Genomic DNA, 17,089 nt, shown 5'->3' with positions numbered 1-17,089 from the left:
CACGTACCACTTGCTCCACTGGCACGTACCACTCGCTACAGTACAGTTTCGGTTCTAACCGCCTCTCCACGCCTGTTTAACCGAAGCTAATTTGGGTGGGTTTCTTTTCCCATCCCCATACAATGCAGTGACGTGCGGTGATGTCAGTAAGAGGCTAGGCACTGAGTTATGAAAGCCAGATTACCGAATTTATTGTTAGGCTAATATGACAAAACAGTAAACGCAGTACAAGCAGTAGCCTACAGCCGCTGAATGTTAGCACAGCCACATAGCCAATCTTTTCTTCCATACCAGTCTGTTTGAAACGATCAAAATTATGTTGTCCCTTTTGCTGCAGTAGTCCATCTAAATATGGCGTAGACGTCCCTCTTGCTATTAACTCCTTTTTAAAATAAAATCGAGCTTGGAGAAATTCCTCAACTCTGATATCGGCAGATACCGCTGCTGTCATTTTGACTTGAATTTTGCGGGGATTACGCTTACAACGTAGCCAGTGTAATGACGTTAGCTGCGCAGATGTCTAGTAATATCTCGATTTTAATTGGTCCATGTTTGATACATAACGTAGATGATTACTGGCATAACATATTTACGTGCAAAGGCACAGAACAGTTGTGCTTTTCGACGTACATGTTGAAGAATACAGGATCGAAGTGCGCATGCGCAACATAAGTTTTTCGCTTGTCGTCCGCAATGAATGGACAGTAAAAGCACTGCTTATTCTACCATTTTTTTGTATTTGATTATGCGTAACTGCTAAATTTGTCATCGTAACGTCTAAACAATTGGAATTACATACATATTGCATATATAAATCACAAGAATAATCAGTAAAAATACAAATACAAGTTTATTAAATAAAATGATTTAATAAACATTTTTACGTTTGAATTTTGCCTACCTTGCCTACCCTGACTGCACGTCACTGATACAATGTCACTTCTCTATCTTTTACGGCTCCTCGGCTGTGAACCGCTCCTGGTGTGCGCCTCGCAAATCCGCCATTATAATAGAAATCCGCCATGGAACAAGCGCGCCTGCTCTTAAAGGGAATGTGAGATGACACTCTGATTGGTTTATTGCACGTTACGCCCAAACCACACCTATGAGTAATGTAGCTACTACAGACCAACCCATTTTAGATTTGCGTCGGGCGCAAGAGTCATGTATCCCGCCGGTATAATAGAAACAGCGCCGGAGTCCCGCCCACAAAGTTACTTGCGTTTCGCGTTTGATAGGACTACTTGCGTTTCAGATCGTTAAAATAGGGCCCTCCATGTCAAATTGAACAGCATAGTCCATGCTCCGCGCCTGGCATCATGGCGGTACCGAAAGTCGGAAGAAAGCGTCAGAGTCCTATTTGGGATTACTTTGAATATGACTGTGTTTCAGATAAAAGCAAGTGCCTTGCAGTGGAAGGTGGTGAAATATGTGGACAATTTATTAAAGGGAAAAAACCCACGAATTTGAAAGTACATTTGAGAAGCGTGCACAAGGAGGCTAACCTAGCTTACCGTAATAAGGTAAAGGACAACGCCAAGCCCCCCTCCCCCGAAACAGAAGCTAATCCCAGGTACAGGGTTAGGCAGCATGATGGAGACAACCGTAGGACAGAGAACACTACAGCAGTGCTTTCGCCAGCAGACCGATGGCTGCTGGTTAGTAAATACGCAGGAACACCACAAACGGGAGGAAGCATTGGTTAATATGTTTATTGATACTGGGATGTCTACACAATTGTGCACAATACTTTTTCTGACCTTGACAAATAGCCTAACCCATATTACAAAAGACTAAAACTAACACTAAAACTAATAAAAACGAAACTGAAACTAAGGGGGTCAGATGGTTGAATGGTTAAGGAATCAGGCTAGTAATCAGAAGGTTGCCGGTTCGATTCCCGGCTGTGAAAAATGACGTTGCGTCCTTGGGCAAGGCACTTCACCCTACTTGCCTCGGGTGGAATGTCCCTGTACTTACTGTAAGTCGTTCTGGATAAGAGCGTCTGCTAAATGTAAATGTAAGCATTTTCAAAAAACTAAACTACCAAACCCGTTTTAAAAACTACCGTAATTTTTGGACTATAAGGCGCACCTGAATATAAGCCGCAGCAGCTAAATTGAACGATGTGTACATGTATAAGCCACACTGGACTATAAGCCGCAGGTGTTTTAATGTTTAATTGGGTGTGCTCAAGCCTTCGGCGAGAGCACAACCTTTGTTCTCTCACATATATATTATTATTATTATTATTTTTATTTCTTTTTGCCCCCCTAAAACTCAGTCAATATTTGGCCTACCTAGACAACCTAGGTGTCAAAAGTTTCGTCTTGGTAGCAATTGAGTTGCTTCTATTGGGATTTACGTTCCGTTGCATGGTTTAGGCTGAAGTTAAGTTTTTGTGGCGAAAAGTGAAGCTAACGGTGGCTAATTTGCTAGCCACAGTCACTGACGATACTAACGTCACTACGTCACGAAAACATGCGTGACTACCTTTGGCAGAACATTCGTTTCTTATCTGTTAACTTGGGGGATAGCTAGGCTAACTATAGCTTTACTGCAAGGCAGCTAATTTGCTAGCCACAGTCACTGACGTTACTTACGTCACTAACGTCACGAAAACACGCGTGACTACCTTTGGCAGAACATTCGTTTCGCATCTGTTAAGGGATAGCTAGGCTAACTATAGCTTTACTGCAAGGCAGCTGCAGAAACGCCACAAGCAAAGAGGCCAGGGTGATAACTATTTACTCATTTTACTTTGTGATATGACACACAATTGTGATGTGTAATGTAACTACAATATAAGCTGATATTATTAAGGAAGTACATCTACTTTCGGAAACAGTAGTCTACTATTTCACTGAAGTATTAGCATCATGACATTATAGCCTGTGTTGCCCGGGCAACACATACTACAGTGGTCTATGATGTATCTGTTTTCAATCGTTAAAATACACATTCCTCACATATACATTTTCGTTGTAGGATTTATTCTGACATTAGTAAACGATTTGTTGGTGAAATTACCATTACCTGTGGTTTCAAACCAGTGTAGCTAACTGCAACGCTGTAGCTTACGCGAGACGCACTACAAAAACATCTACAGTACACAGCTGTTTAGGAAGTCAAACGGCGACAGAACATGTTCGGCACTCTCCTTACTTAAATCAAAAGTCTATCTAACTACTAACCTGAACTTCATTGCCACAGCCTAAACGTTGTCAATCTGTTCATGAAAATAATTAATTTCAGGCTAAACCATACAACGGAACGTTAAATCCAATTCAACCAACGCAATCGCTACCAAGACGAACACAGCAGTAGTCTACTAGTACTGTACCGTAGTAGTACAATTTACCGGGGCAGCTTCTCCACACAGGGCTATATCGCATTTTGCGTTGTTACTGACAATGGTCGCTACCAGTGAGCTTTTTATGAATGAGCGATTTTCCACTAAATAAATGTCAAGCTTATTTACGTTTTGGGGGGCATATTTTCAGTTAGCAGATGGTACTGTTTGAATCGCAATTCCATCTTCTACTGCCGGGTAACGTCGTAGAATAATCTTCAAAGGGGGTTCTTTATTAATGAATGAATGCAATGAGTAGGCTACATGCCTGAAAATATCACGAGAAGGGAAAAACTTAAAATGACATTTAAATCATAGAGATTAGGTCAATTTTTACACCGGTCTGCCAAATGTATTCGTTTTGATTCAACGATGAGGCTGCCTCTTGCAGGGGAAATGAGAAGACATCTATTTCATTCTACACTTCACTTGTATTTTCAGTTGTAAATGAGCATTTTTGTCTTTTTTTTTTATCTATTTAATCTTTATAAATAATAACTATGCATTTTCATATAAAATATACAGAAATCAGTTGTAAAAATGTCATTCAAAAACGGACCCCTGTGCAACCGACGCAAGCAAGCACACCCTACAATTTCCCCAGAAATTGTACCCTCTCTAGTTACCATATGTAAGTGTTCGTGCACAGAGGGGATTGTCGGGAAAGAGATGGCTGCTTGAGGAAGCTCCAATTTATTAACATTTTAACAAACAAGTTGCATATTTGCATAACGTATTCAAGTGTTACCAGTGTGCGAAATACGGGGGGGTCCAGGGGGGCTCGACCCCCCCCCGATTAACCCATGAGCCCCCCTGAAAGCCTCAAAAGCAAAATTTGAAGGCGGTCTCAATTTTTTTCAAAATAAATAAATAAATATTGTCACTAATGGTCACAAAAATGTTTTTAAGCTCACTATGTTTAGTATTCAGAAATCAAAACATTTATTCACCATTATTTTTGCCAAGCGGAGCCAGCCAGTCCTGTGCGCCAAACAGAAACGTTGAGAAGTCAATGGCTAGCAAGCGAAAGCTAACCAGAGTGTATCATTCACACACTTTGGGTTCACATCCAAAAAGGTGGCACTCAGAGATGAAAAGGCACCGAATGACAATGCACTTGTTATAAAACAACGTGCATCCAAGCAACTTTAGCCAATGCAACCTCTTATGTCAGTGTTGCTTTACGAATACTAGCCTACCATATAGAATAATAGTAGAATAATAGCATATCGGATTATCAAAAATGGTTGTGTGTGTGTTGTCATGTAGGCTATAGACTGATTGTCTTGGCTGGCATCCATAAAATAGTTACTGTAATGTTATACCAACTGCCAGTAGCGGACTGACCATCGGTAGCGCCATGTTTATTTTACATAAAGCTCCAAAAACAATTTTTCGCTCAAATCAGCCCCAAAAAATTGATTGCGCGCCATGCACGCTCGCATTAACTGTAGTACTCCCTACTAGCATCACATCAAACCCAGAATGTGCATGCATTAGCATGGCACTTTGGTGGCGTATACGGGGTCGGTTCTGGTGGGCCGGTCTGGATCAAAGTCCAAGGCCTATTTTTACTCCCAGTCCGTCCCTGCCTACTGCATATTGAGAAAATTTAGATCGGTATTGCGCAACAATCGAGAGATGGGGACCCCCCTGAATATTGACGGGTATTTCGCACACTGAGTGTTACCATTTAGTGCAATAGTAGCTACAGAACATATACTGTGCTGTGTAAACTGTACTGTATCACATACCGTTTCAGACACAAACTTTTCAACTTTCAAACTTAAAAGGTGCGCTCCTAGCGCACATACCGGCAGTGATCTACAGCAGTGGTTTTCAACCAGTGGTCCTTGAGTGCTAGGGGTTCCCCAGCAAAATTAGTTAATAGCGTCACTATCATTTAACCACTTAACTTTGGCTATTTTTGAAAAAGTGTGCACATCTTTGAATATTTATATATTTTTTTAAGCGAAAATTTACTGATATCTTAGTGGCCGTTAGCTGTAAAAATCCATAGATTACCCGCACCGTTATATAAGCCGCAGGGTCGAAAAATTTGAAAAAAGGCGCGGCTTATAGTCCGAAAATTACGGTAATTAAAACTACACTGAATTTGAAAACAAAAAGTCAAAACGAAATAAAAATAAAAACTAATGAAAAATGCAAAACTATAATAACCTTGATCCCTGCAGGTCAGACCGTGCGCTTCCGGACCATCCTCCAACAGGCCCATGACGAGGGGCGTCCCTGTCCCCCTTTGCTGTCCCAGACCAAGCCCTGTCCTATCAGGCCCTGCTATACCTGGCTGCTCGGAGACAGGACCCCCTGCACTGTGGAGGTACGGCAAAAATTTGCAACACACATAGATTTAGCAATTTTGTACAACTTTCTATATAGAGTTTATTTATGTATATAATTATGTATACTATAAATGTGTGTTTTTCAGTAGATTTGTCAAGAGGCAACTTTGGTCAAGACATATCTGAGATCTATCTGATGTTTGATCTTGTATTTTATTGTGTTGTGCTATGTTGTGTGATGTTGCGTTTTTGTATATTATGTTATTTTGTGTTGTAATGCAGTGTACTGTGTAGTGTAATAAAGTGTTTTGTTCTGTTGTATTTCCAGGGAGCAGTGTGTGGGGAAGGTGTGCGCAGGAGGAACCTGACCTGTGTGGTCCATGGAGGAGACTGGCCCACAACCTCCTCTGCCAAGGCCGTGGACGAGGGCCTGTGTGGAGGCAGGCTGGGGAGAGAGAGCGAGCAGGACCTGCTGCTGCCCTGCTCCATCCCTTGCCCTGGTACTCAGCTGATCACCTTGAACTACTTGAGCTGGGCTGGACCGAACTGACTAGACTAGACTGGCTGGAGTGGCTAGACAGGGCTCTACTGGACTAGACTGGGCTGTGATGTGTCTCTCTTGGGGCATGGAGAGAGGCGTTTCCTTGCTCTGTAGATGTGGGCTGTGTTGGCTCGGCCACCCTCACCTAATCTTGGCCTGAACTTCTCACGGGTGGAGGTGGAAGAGGAGCAAGAGGGTTCCTCACTGCAGCCTATGCTGTATGTCTGGGGTGGAGGAAGAGGGGCAGAGAGTCCTCTCCTCGGCAGCTCATGTAGCAGCCTAGGTTTCAGCAGGCAGGGGTGAAAACAGAGCGGGGTCCTGTGAAGATGAAGCATAATGAGCTGGTTCGCCGCACGGATTGGCTTTAATGGCGAGCCAGGGCACAGAATCAAAGAGGTGTCATGGTTGAGGGGCCGATGCAGAGAGAGCAGCGATGGTTGGGAGGGAGTGTACTCACCGTGGATTAGAAAGGGATATTGATGTATGACCTTCGATAAAGGATCTGCTAATATTAACTCCTCAAAAAAAGTTTGGAAACTTTATTTCGGTCGATTATTCCTCCCCTTCAATAATACCAATTGGTATTGTATTTTGTATCGTTGGAAAGCCTGATTAGTAGGGATGGGTATCGAGAACCGGTTCTTGTTTAGAACCGGTTCCCAGTGAATCGATTCCTTGGAATCGTTAGCAAAATTCCTTAATGATTCTGTTAACGATTCTCTGTGCCGTTGCGCATGCACGAACTTTTATAGTTTATTCAGAGACAGACTGCAGCAAACATGGCAACTAGGAAGAAGCGTTCTAAAGTTTGGTTGTATTTCACACGACAAAAGGACAACAACGCCACTTGTAACGCATGTAAAAAGTCTATTTCGTCGAAGGGAGGAAATACTACAAATATGAAGAAGCATTTGAACACACAGCATGGAATGAAGTTACTGGAACGTCATGTGTTCGATGCATGCAGCAGCATGCATCGAACAATGTACATATCCAAAGTACATTGAAAGCTGTTGTTGAACCATTTGGAGTACATGCATGTAAATGGTCTCTTGAAAGGTGACACTGAAGTTATTTCCCCTGTTGTTAGGACCCCTGTAAGTCCTACTGGTGTTGAGTAATAGAAGCTTGAACACAAGGAAACTGAAAGTTTCTATCTCCGACTAGATTTTGTTTTGAAAACAGAGGCCTGAAGAGGCCTAGAGGTGGTAGGTATTAGCTCATTTCAAAGCCAGTAGTAGCCAGTAAAGGCTGTAGAGGGGAGAATCGATAAAGAATCGAATCGATAAGCAGGAATTGATAAGAAGTCGGAATCGTTAACATTTTATCAATACGCATCCCTACTGATTAGTCACCTTTACAACGAGGTACAACTTGTAAGGATCGTGCATTCGTGGAATGAGCAACACAGCTAACCGTGTGGGTAGCGGCCCAAATAAAATGGCCAAAATCCCCTGCAATATTCTTCTGTTGGTATTCACTCTCGTTTTGAGCTTCAAGTGGGATCAGCTTGGGCGTGCAGTACGTGCCAGAGTGACCAACGCAAACATGTTGGCTGACTTGTGACAAATCCTGGTTGAGGAATGGGAGGCCATCCCACAGCAGTGTGTGACCAGGCTGGTGACCAGCATGAGGAGGTGCCAAGCTGTTGTGGCTGCATATGGATCTTCCACACGCTACTGAGGTCCCTGACAGTGTAAAATGAATAAAGTGTAAAAATGGCCAATATGTGTTGTTTTTTCCTTATTACTGTGGGAGAGTGCAATCATCCAATCCACCAAGCTACTCAAAACGAGAGTGAATACCAACAGAAGAATATTGCAGGGGATTTTGGCAATTGTTTTTGGGCCACTACCCACACGGTTAGCTGTGTTGCTGATTCCACGAATGCACGATCCTTACAAGTTGTACCTCGTTGTCTAATCAGGCTTTCCAACGATATAAAATACAATATCAATTGGTATTATTGAAGGGGAGGAATAATCGTCCGAAATAACGTTTCCGAATTTTTTTTGAGGAGTTTATTTATAAACACGCATAATAGATCTCTCTTCTTTCATCTCGGTCAGCTGTATTGAGAGGTGTCCAATGGTGTACTTTGTGGGAGTGATGGATTTGTCTGCTTGGATATTCCCTCTGTGGATGGAGTCTTTTCTTTTTTATGAATTCCTCTCTTATGCATTGACGTCTCATATACAATAGACCCGTATCTCATATACAATAAGCTCAAAAGCTTATTTGCTGTGAGAAATGTAATTGTGGAGGTGCAATTGATTTAGCTCCCCCTATAAAAATAAGCCAATCTCAAAAATAGCCTCGGAAAGATGACAAATAAAACAATTGCCCCTCAACTGTTAATATAAAATACATTACAATCCATGAACATTAACGCTGGATTCATCTGTGTGCAGGAGACTGTCATCTGACTGACTGGTCTTCCTGGAGCTCGTGCCAGCTGACCTGTCTGGAGGGGCGGAGCTTCGAGACCACGGGTCGACAGGCTCGCTCCAGAGCTGTCGTGGTGACGGTCCTGGAGAATCAGGACAACTGTCCCCAGCAGGTGTTAGAGACGCAACCTTGCAAAGGTACATACCTCTCCACCCTCCTCTCTATCACCTCCCCTCCTCTCTCCCCCACCTCCTCTTTCCTCCACCCCCTCTCCACTCTTCATCATCTATCCAACCATCTCCCCCATTTCCTCTCCTCTCTCCATCACCTCGCCTCCTCTCCATTATCTCCCCTACTTTCTCCATAACATCCTCTCCTCTCTATATCACTGTCCCCTCCTCTCTCCCCCACCCTCCATCCACTTTCTCCCACCTCCCCTACTCGTTCCATCCCCTCCTCTCTCTATCTCCTCCCCTCCTTTCTGCTCAACTGCTAGTTGGGTATGTTATATTGGTGCTAAACCTTTTTTTTCTTCATAAACTTGTTTTAGTGCTAATTAGAGTTTTTCTGTACTTTTTTTATTAAGGACTGTTCTTGCAGTTAGACGAACGTCTTTGGAACCCATCGAACACATTTAACTTCTCAACCACTCGTAGTCTTTTACCACAGTACAGTATGTCTCCAATCATCGTCAAAACGAAAAATACAAAAATATTCCTTCATTTGCTGAGTTGCCTGAGGGAAGACAGGCTGCTTATTTCATGCTTTTAAACATCCCTCCCATTTGTCTCCTTCCTATTCTTTTCATTCCATATCCTCCCAAAAGCTTTTGTGTGGTAATAGCCTCATGCTGCATAGCCACAGACTGGAAAATGTGCGTGTAGTTCCTCTGCAGCTTGAATATGTTTCTCCCCAGGACATCTGTTTGTCTGTAAGTGAGTCGTCTGCTAATCCCCAAGCGCGCCTCCAGCCAGCCCAAGGTGCACAGCCCTAACCCCTCCATCCATCCCCAAGTGTCCAGGTCTAACCCCTCCCGGCCCTAACCCCTCCAGCCGTCCCTTTGTGCCCAGCCCTAACTCCTCAAGACCCTGGCCTCCAGCAATGCCTTGGGATACATGGAGGGATGGACTGATTACCCATGAGCCTTTGTATATTGTATCTGCCCTTGTATTTGCAGAAGTATATTGCTCATGCACACTGACATGGAGCCAGATTTGGCTAACTGAATGCATTACGGTTGATGGCAAAATTAACTCAATTTGGCCTCTACATGGATATATATTTTGTTTATTCTAAAGAGCAACCGTTTGCTACCATTAGCTTTGATGTTATTTAGGGTTCAGTTGCTATAGGTGACAAGGTCCCCCATTGTTGGAGTGATGACGTGTTGTGTTGGTTTAAGGGGGGCGGTGCCACAGCTATGAGTGGAGGGCCAGTGGATGGAGCGACAACGAGAGAGCCGTGTGGTGCCAGCGCTCAGATGGAGTCAATGTCACAGGTAGCTGTATACACTAACATTACCACATTTGACATAAATACACACATTGCGCAGATGCACTGCGATGTGTGGCATGCATACTTGGACTCATACATGGACACACAAATGCACATACACCCACATATTTGCTCACGCTCAGCACAGCTAGCATTGATCTCCTCTCTACCCTCCAAATACTTGCAATCAATACCACACCAAATCTCTGAGGTTCTCCATCCATACAAATATGAGGAAAAACAAGGTTTTCATTTGTTCAAACTAAATTAAACAAATAAATAAAACAACATGCAGACAAGAAGTGCAACTTGAAGGTGTTCACAATAAGGGAATGTGAGTCTTTGGAGAGCTTAATGTGCAGGTGAATGTAATCGTATTACTGTTGGAATGTATGTCTGCCACAAAGCAACTCTGCCAGTGTAATCTCTCCCTGTAGAGAATGCGAAAGCCCAAGGCATTACTCTTTGATATTCTGACATGTAATTTTCCATTTTAGAATTACACTGTTCTCACATTGATCAGAGAGTCTGATAGCAGACCCAGGCACATTAATCAGGAGTGACATTACATTCATTTGGTTATCAATGGAGGGCCGGTATTAAGAACTTCTGTTTCACCGTTACAGGGGGGTGCTTTCTACACAACCGGCCAACAACAGTCCGACACTGCCACCCTCCCTGCACCAAGCCCTTCTCCCACTGCACACCGGTAAGACCCACATCCTACTGACTCATACACATCCATCCCCTTGCCCGCAACGTCTCTCACCTGTTCTTACAAGGCCTTGTGGGTAATGGTGTTTGGCGTTTATCTGGTTCTCGTTAAAAGCTTTTGTCAATTATCATATTTGAATTGTGGGCTAGCATGATTGTGGGCTAGCATGTCTATGGCTGAGAGACAGCACTCAGATCCAGAGCTGCACTGGAAACAAGTAACTGATATCCATAGTTGAGATGCTGCTGCCTCTCAGAGGATGGTGTATGTATCTACAGGTGAAATGTAGCCACCTCCCCAGTCCCACTCAATGTTTCTCTAACACTGATACTCCTGCAAGGTGTAGTTAAAGCTCTCACATTGAACACTAGATAAACCATCTGGATTGAATTGTTGTTTTGTGGGAACACGATGATCACCCAAAACTTAAAGATTCCCCACACACTCTAGCCAAGACACAAAACACATCACAGAAGAAGCAAGGAAAACAACCGGCAGTTAAAACGCTGGTACATTTGGAATAAATGCCCGGAATCGGGCTATTAATCAGAAGGTTGCCGGTTCGATTCCACTCTGTGCAAAATGATGTTGTGTCCTTGGGCAAGGCACTTCACCCTACTTGCCTCGGGGGAATGTCCCTGTACTTACTGTAAGTCACTCTGGATAAGGGCATCTGCTAAATGACTAAATGTAATGTAAAAGATCTGAGTGAGGATTGTGACTCAGCCAGACAGAGCCTCCCAAGAACAGAAGCATTCTCCTGGAGTCCTTAACCCTTGTGTTATCTTCGGGTCATTCTGACCCATCAGTCATTGTGACCCACCGTTGTATTGCGAAAACTTTACCTCATACAAAAACAAAGAGAATTATTTTCTTTTAAAGATCCTGTAAAGTGGAATTAAAAACGAGTTTCAAGTTCACCACACAGAATAATGTGTTATTAACTACCCATCCAAATTCGAATGAAAAAAAAACACTGGCAAGTATGTTAAATTAGGCTTTGAAATCGTAAGAAAATCAGCAGTCTTCTCTGTTTGAGACTGGGGGGGCGTGTCGCCTGAAGGAGCTGAAGCTCGGCCCCCTCGCTGGAAGGAGCCGCCTCTCTCAAGTAAGCTACCTACGACCCAGATAATGGACGCTACGTCAAGCCGAACAAAACAGTATAGAATTAGAATGTATTTGTTCAATGAGTGAAACATACAGATGCATATAAATGAAATATTCCCCTGAGCTGTAACACAGGAGTAAACATTTACAGCAGAGACAGCAGACAGTGAGCTCTCCAACTTCTACTTCTAGCACATTAGCTACCATTTCACCAAAATACCATCATTCTACACCGAGTAGCCTAATATCAAGTTAGCGGTTTGCACTAATTATAGCAGAGATACCTCTGGAAAAGTTATCTAGTATAATTATAACAAGCACACAGAACTGAGTGATGAACTGCTGGCGGCGGTGGATGGTCCAGGTGCGACCGGAGGATGAACGGCCAGGGGGCGATGCTCGGTACGGCTCCGCGCTGCAAGAGAAGCCGTGTGTTGGTGAACCCTGTCTGTCTCTGGTCCATGTTAAACTTATCCGCCGTGAAATGGTCAGTGCAGAGGCGGCTGTTGGAGTTTATCCGAAGCTTTCCATTAGCGTGGCTCTTCACAAAATCAATCCACCTATTTTTCTTTTCCTCATCAATAGGGAAATTAAATAGTGTTGTAGTGCAGCTGAAGTTCTTGCATCCAGGGAAGATGCAGTTGCGGGTGGAGGGAGACATCCTGAAGCTGGCTAGCTAGCTGATGTAAGCTACAATAACAGTAGGCTACAGCAGGAGGAGCCATTCAGTGATCTGACGTAGATGGGGCGAAATGATGTAGATAGGGCATTTTTTGGCTCCGCCCATTAAAACCTGATCTGAAAACGGAAGAGAAACCGTTCTTCGGTCTAACTCCACATTTCAGTGCGACAAAGTTTTAGCGCTTTGCACATGCTTTCAGGAACTCAGTTCACACGTATATAATGTACTTAGAAGCAAAACGTGGAATTTACTTTACAGGATCTTTAACCGTTGGGCTGTCTCAGACCCCCCACATTGCGAAGGTTAAAAGAAAATTATTTGTATTTGTTTTTGTATTGGGTAAAATTGGGTAAACACAACGATGGTTCGTTATGAACCTTTGGGTCATGTGACCCGAAGGCAGCACAAGGATTAAAAACACATTGATGACAGCTGTTACCCAGTTAGCTCTGAACGAGGCCCCCTGCCTCCCCTGTGTCCTCCAGAATGGAGTGTGTGGGTGTGAGAAGGGCTACACAGAGGTGATGACCACCCACGGTTTCCTGGACTACTGCACCAAGACCCCTGGGGCTGACACCAAGAAGGCCGATGTGAAGACCAGCTCTGGCAGGCTGAAGCCGGGGCCCTCCCAGGCCCAGGACCTCTTCATTGAGTGGAGCCTGCGGCCTGTCGGACCAGGTACTGTAAACCACATATCACTCTCCAGATACAGCACCTCTGGATCTACTCTGTGCTTGTCTCTCTGGTTTAGGGTCATTTTATTGTTTCCTGTATGCACTTTTACATCTTTGTACTTTACTAATGCTAGTCTCACGAGAAATACAATTTTCTTTCATTGAATTTACAACAGTATGACTGTAAGTTATATTAAAGAAAACTATTAAGAACTATAGACAAACAACATCTAAAGCCTCTGCTCTCTGCACAGATGGGAGAGTGAAACTCTGGGTGTATGGTGTGACAGCTGGAGGATTCATCTTGATATTATTAATTATTGCTTTGTTGTTCCTGCTGTGGTACGTATAAATGTGTACATATATTGTAAGTCTATATTGTACACATTGTATCCATATTTATACATAAAAATGTTCAGCCACATAATGTCTCTACTTCAATTTTTGAGAATAAATGAGAAATAGATTCCAGACTACAAGTGCTGTTTGAGTTTAATAGAACGAGCAGTGCACTGCTGCTACAAGGTGCAACTTCCTGGTTCTCTCTGATGTGAAAACAATTAGCAAACAACTAGCTTTGTCGTTTAGGGGAGAGCACATCTTCAGAGGAAGGCGTGTGTGGTTTGTTGTTTTAAGTCCCAGTAGAGTTTGTATAATTAAATCACCTTTTATTAGGAGAACCTTCTTATTTGAAGTGAAATTAAAGTGAATTGAAGCATTACGTGAAAAAGCATTGTGAGCATAAAAACATTTTATTTCTAGATTTACAGTATCATTGACTGAATTCAGTTCACTTTCGTCACATAAACTGTTATATAGATGTTTGTTTGTGAACTTTCTATACGTCTATAGAAAGTTCTCTTCTGTTTCATTGTCTTCTTGTTGTTTTTTCAGTAAACCTCCCAAGATGAAAAAGACAGCCTCTCCACCTCAGAAGCCTCTGACTCTGGCTTATGACGGGGATGCAGACATGTAGCCATGATGCCACAGACAGATAATGTACTGAATTGTACTGTACTGACACACGGACAGGATATTTACTGAATTGTTTCTAAGATGGTCTGAGGGACATTTCCATCACTCTCAGAAAGAGGAACTTTTGACCTCTAACCCAGGAACCATGAGGTGGATGTGTCTGGATCAACAGTGTAGCTTATTGTCATGGAAAGTTTGAGATTTTAACTTGGGAGGCGTTTGTTTTTCCAGAAACATTTTGAGAGTCAAACTTTCTCGACATGTCACAGTACCAACAGATACTGTGTGAGAGTGACTTTTTAACGCCAGGAGGATAAACTCAAAGTTCTATGCACTACATTAGTGCTGATTCATTCTTGTTTTTCTTTTCAAACAAGTTTTTTCTAGTGTTTTCATTGTAATGAAAGTTATTGCTGTGGAGTTGTGTATTTATTGATAATGTCATAGGATGTGTAAGCTTGGATTTTTGACAGTTCAACCAAATGTAGGCTTGCCAGAATTCTATCTGAGGTCATTGACATGCCCCCTTCAACCCACTAGCTTGGTCACTCTCGAAACATCTGCTTTAGTCAAGAAAACAATGTATCCAATTAAACTTTAATTAAAATTAAAATTTTCCCATATGCACACAATGCCACTACGCAGATTGAATCCTTTCCTTTAGTAAGTATTTTTATAAATTGGACTAAAGTAAGATAACGCAGTTCGAGGAAGAACTGTCTTGTCACTAAAAAGAAATTCTGATTGTTTATCAGCATGACCAACAGGAGGCGCCTGAATTGTATTCATGGTGACAAACAATTCATAAGAAAATGATTGTTTTTATTATTCCTCTTAGCTGTGTATGGATTTACCTCCAAGTCTGTTGTTAACAGACAAGCATTTAATAAAGATGGTGAAAGATTTAATAAAGGCCAGATTTATTTGTATTATTTACATGTACATTTATTTAAATGATTCAATACACAAATCCTGCAGACATCAATAGGATTTGAAGTATTTAACTTTACTTCAGAAATGCAATTGGACATCATTCCATTGTGAATTTAACAAAGAATCTCACAAACAAGTTTATAATCTGAAGGGTGTATGAATATTTTTGTTTCTTGCTACAACAATAATATTTTATCACCCAGTTGTATGTATGCATGCTTGATCTGTTCAGACAGAAATCATGATACGTGGCCTTGCAATGAATCTGTTTAATTTCCATATGAAGTTATGTGGTGCATTTGGGTACATTAGCACTCTAGTTTATGATAGTTTCCAGCTGTTGTGACATTGTTTGTTCAGAAATAATGTGGTACATCTGATCCTTTCTGAGTGGAGTTATCACAAGCAGTATTCCAAAGTCATTCAACAATACTTAAACAACTATCATCTTATTTCTGTACCATAGAATAGAGTGCAACCAAAACATGCTATCCAGTGACTCTGAGGGCTGAAGTCCCTATGAATTCCCTTTTCTACATCACCTTTTATATTGTGCTATAATGCTATCAACACATTAGTATATTGAGTAGTAACTTATAATTTACTTTGTAAATACCTTGTCTTTTGTGTTTTTGCTGTGTGGAGAGTTGGACAGACATGCTAATAAAGTGTGGTACTATGTGCACCAACAGCTATGAAGCTCCTTCTGTCCAAATCAGTAAACAGTTAGCACATGCAGGCTCTTCCAATGAATGTACTGGGTCAGATGACTTCCTGTTGGGCTTCATTGCAAAACAACATGGGTCTGGTAAACTGACATCCCTCTATACTTGTGATATGTGTGATTCTATTACACACACTTCCATTTTGGAAAATACATATGACACCTAAACTACCGGACATTATGTTGCTGAAGTTAAGAACGTAGGCTATTTAATTCAAATCAATTCACTTCATTAATCCTGAAATAAAAATCATGAGTTTTTTTGTGTGGAGCTTTCTCCGTATATCTTAAATAGGGTTCATCTCCATTACTGCCAAACAGGTAGTGAAAGATTAGCTTTCCCCTATCTTAGCCTATTTTTCAATAATCCTCTGAGGCTTCTTGTAAAAACTGTCATTACTTACATAGGATAATTAGCTGGGCCAGCTTCATGTATTACTGCTGAGTAATTTTACATTCTAAATCCAGACAGACTATTAGATAATCCCAAGGTGTTCAGAGGATGTAGGAGGAAACAGATCTTAAATCTTTTGTTTAATCTAATTCATTTAGTAAAGACTGTCACGTCTGATTAGCAGGGATGTGGATTATAATGGTTGTGTCAAGGCCACGGTGAAGATAAGCAATGAGAGAAGGCAATCTAGTCAACTCTAATTCATCCATTACAGTTCCTCTCCAGGCATTGCCTTATTTTGCAGTTTTCTGGATGGCCCCTAACAGCTTGGGTTTCATTTAAATAATCTCTTAGCTCTAGACTAATTACCTGAATAAAGTGTAATGTAGTTTGGCCAGGGCCGCGTTTGTGCAATGGGCAGGAGGGGCTGCTTCCCCGGGCCCCGGCCACTAGGGGGCCCCGGCACGGGAGATAAAATAAAATAATAATACATATTTTTGATGCATTTACCCACCCGTAGTGAAGTCCACGTTCTCTTAGCGTCACGTGTTGTGCCGGTATCAAAGCATGCAAAACAACAATGGCTTCGCATGAAGGTGATGTCAAACGAGTTTGACCTGCTTCGCCAAATTGACTTCAACGATTTGATTCGTGACTTTGCCTTCAAAAAAGTAGACGTGGACTTAAACTAGTCCCACACTGATTATCTAGCCTATGTTCTTTTCAGTAGGCGGCCACAGCCTGATAATTAAATTGTTCAATCGAGTTGATTGTATATATGTGTTCGCTGGGCTTTGTGTGTGCACG

General features: G+C 42.2%; 1 protein-coding gene across 1 annotated transcript in view; it reads left to right on the top strand.

Moving 5' to 3' along the window:
• Positions 1-15,849, top strand: part of thsd7ba (thrombospondin, type I, domain containing 7Ba) — a 231,288-nt gene extending 215,439 nt beyond the window's left edge. The window contains exons 20-27 of the mRNA XM_062457316.1: positions 5,548-5,693; positions 5,984-6,155; positions 8,608-8,781; positions 9,987-10,082; positions 10,705-10,787; positions 13,068-13,260; positions 13,511-13,598; positions 14,151-15,849. Coding sequence (XP_062313300.1) covers positions 5,548-5,693; positions 5,984-6,155; positions 8,608-8,781; positions 9,987-10,082; positions 10,705-10,787; positions 13,068-13,260; positions 13,511-13,598; positions 14,151-14,232 — 1,034 coding nt within the window. The 3' untranslated portion in view covers positions 14,233-15,849. The remainder of the gene's footprint in view (positions 1-5,547; positions 5,694-5,983; positions 6,156-8,607; positions 8,782-9,986; positions 10,083-10,704; positions 10,788-13,067; positions 13,261-13,510; positions 13,599-14,150) is intronic.
• The last annotated feature ends 1,240 nt before the right edge of the window (positions 15,850-17,089 follow it).

This window comes from Osmerus eperlanus, chromosome 3, assembly GCF_963692335.1.
Source record: "Osmerus eperlanus chromosome 3, fOsmEpe2.1, whole genome shotgun sequence".
Classification (NCBI taxonomy): domain Eukaryota; kingdom Metazoa; phylum Chordata; class Actinopteri; order Osmeriformes; family Osmeridae; genus Osmerus; species Osmerus eperlanus.
Note: the sequence above shows the minus strand (reverse complement) of the source record. Positions and strands in the feature narration are given on the sequence as shown.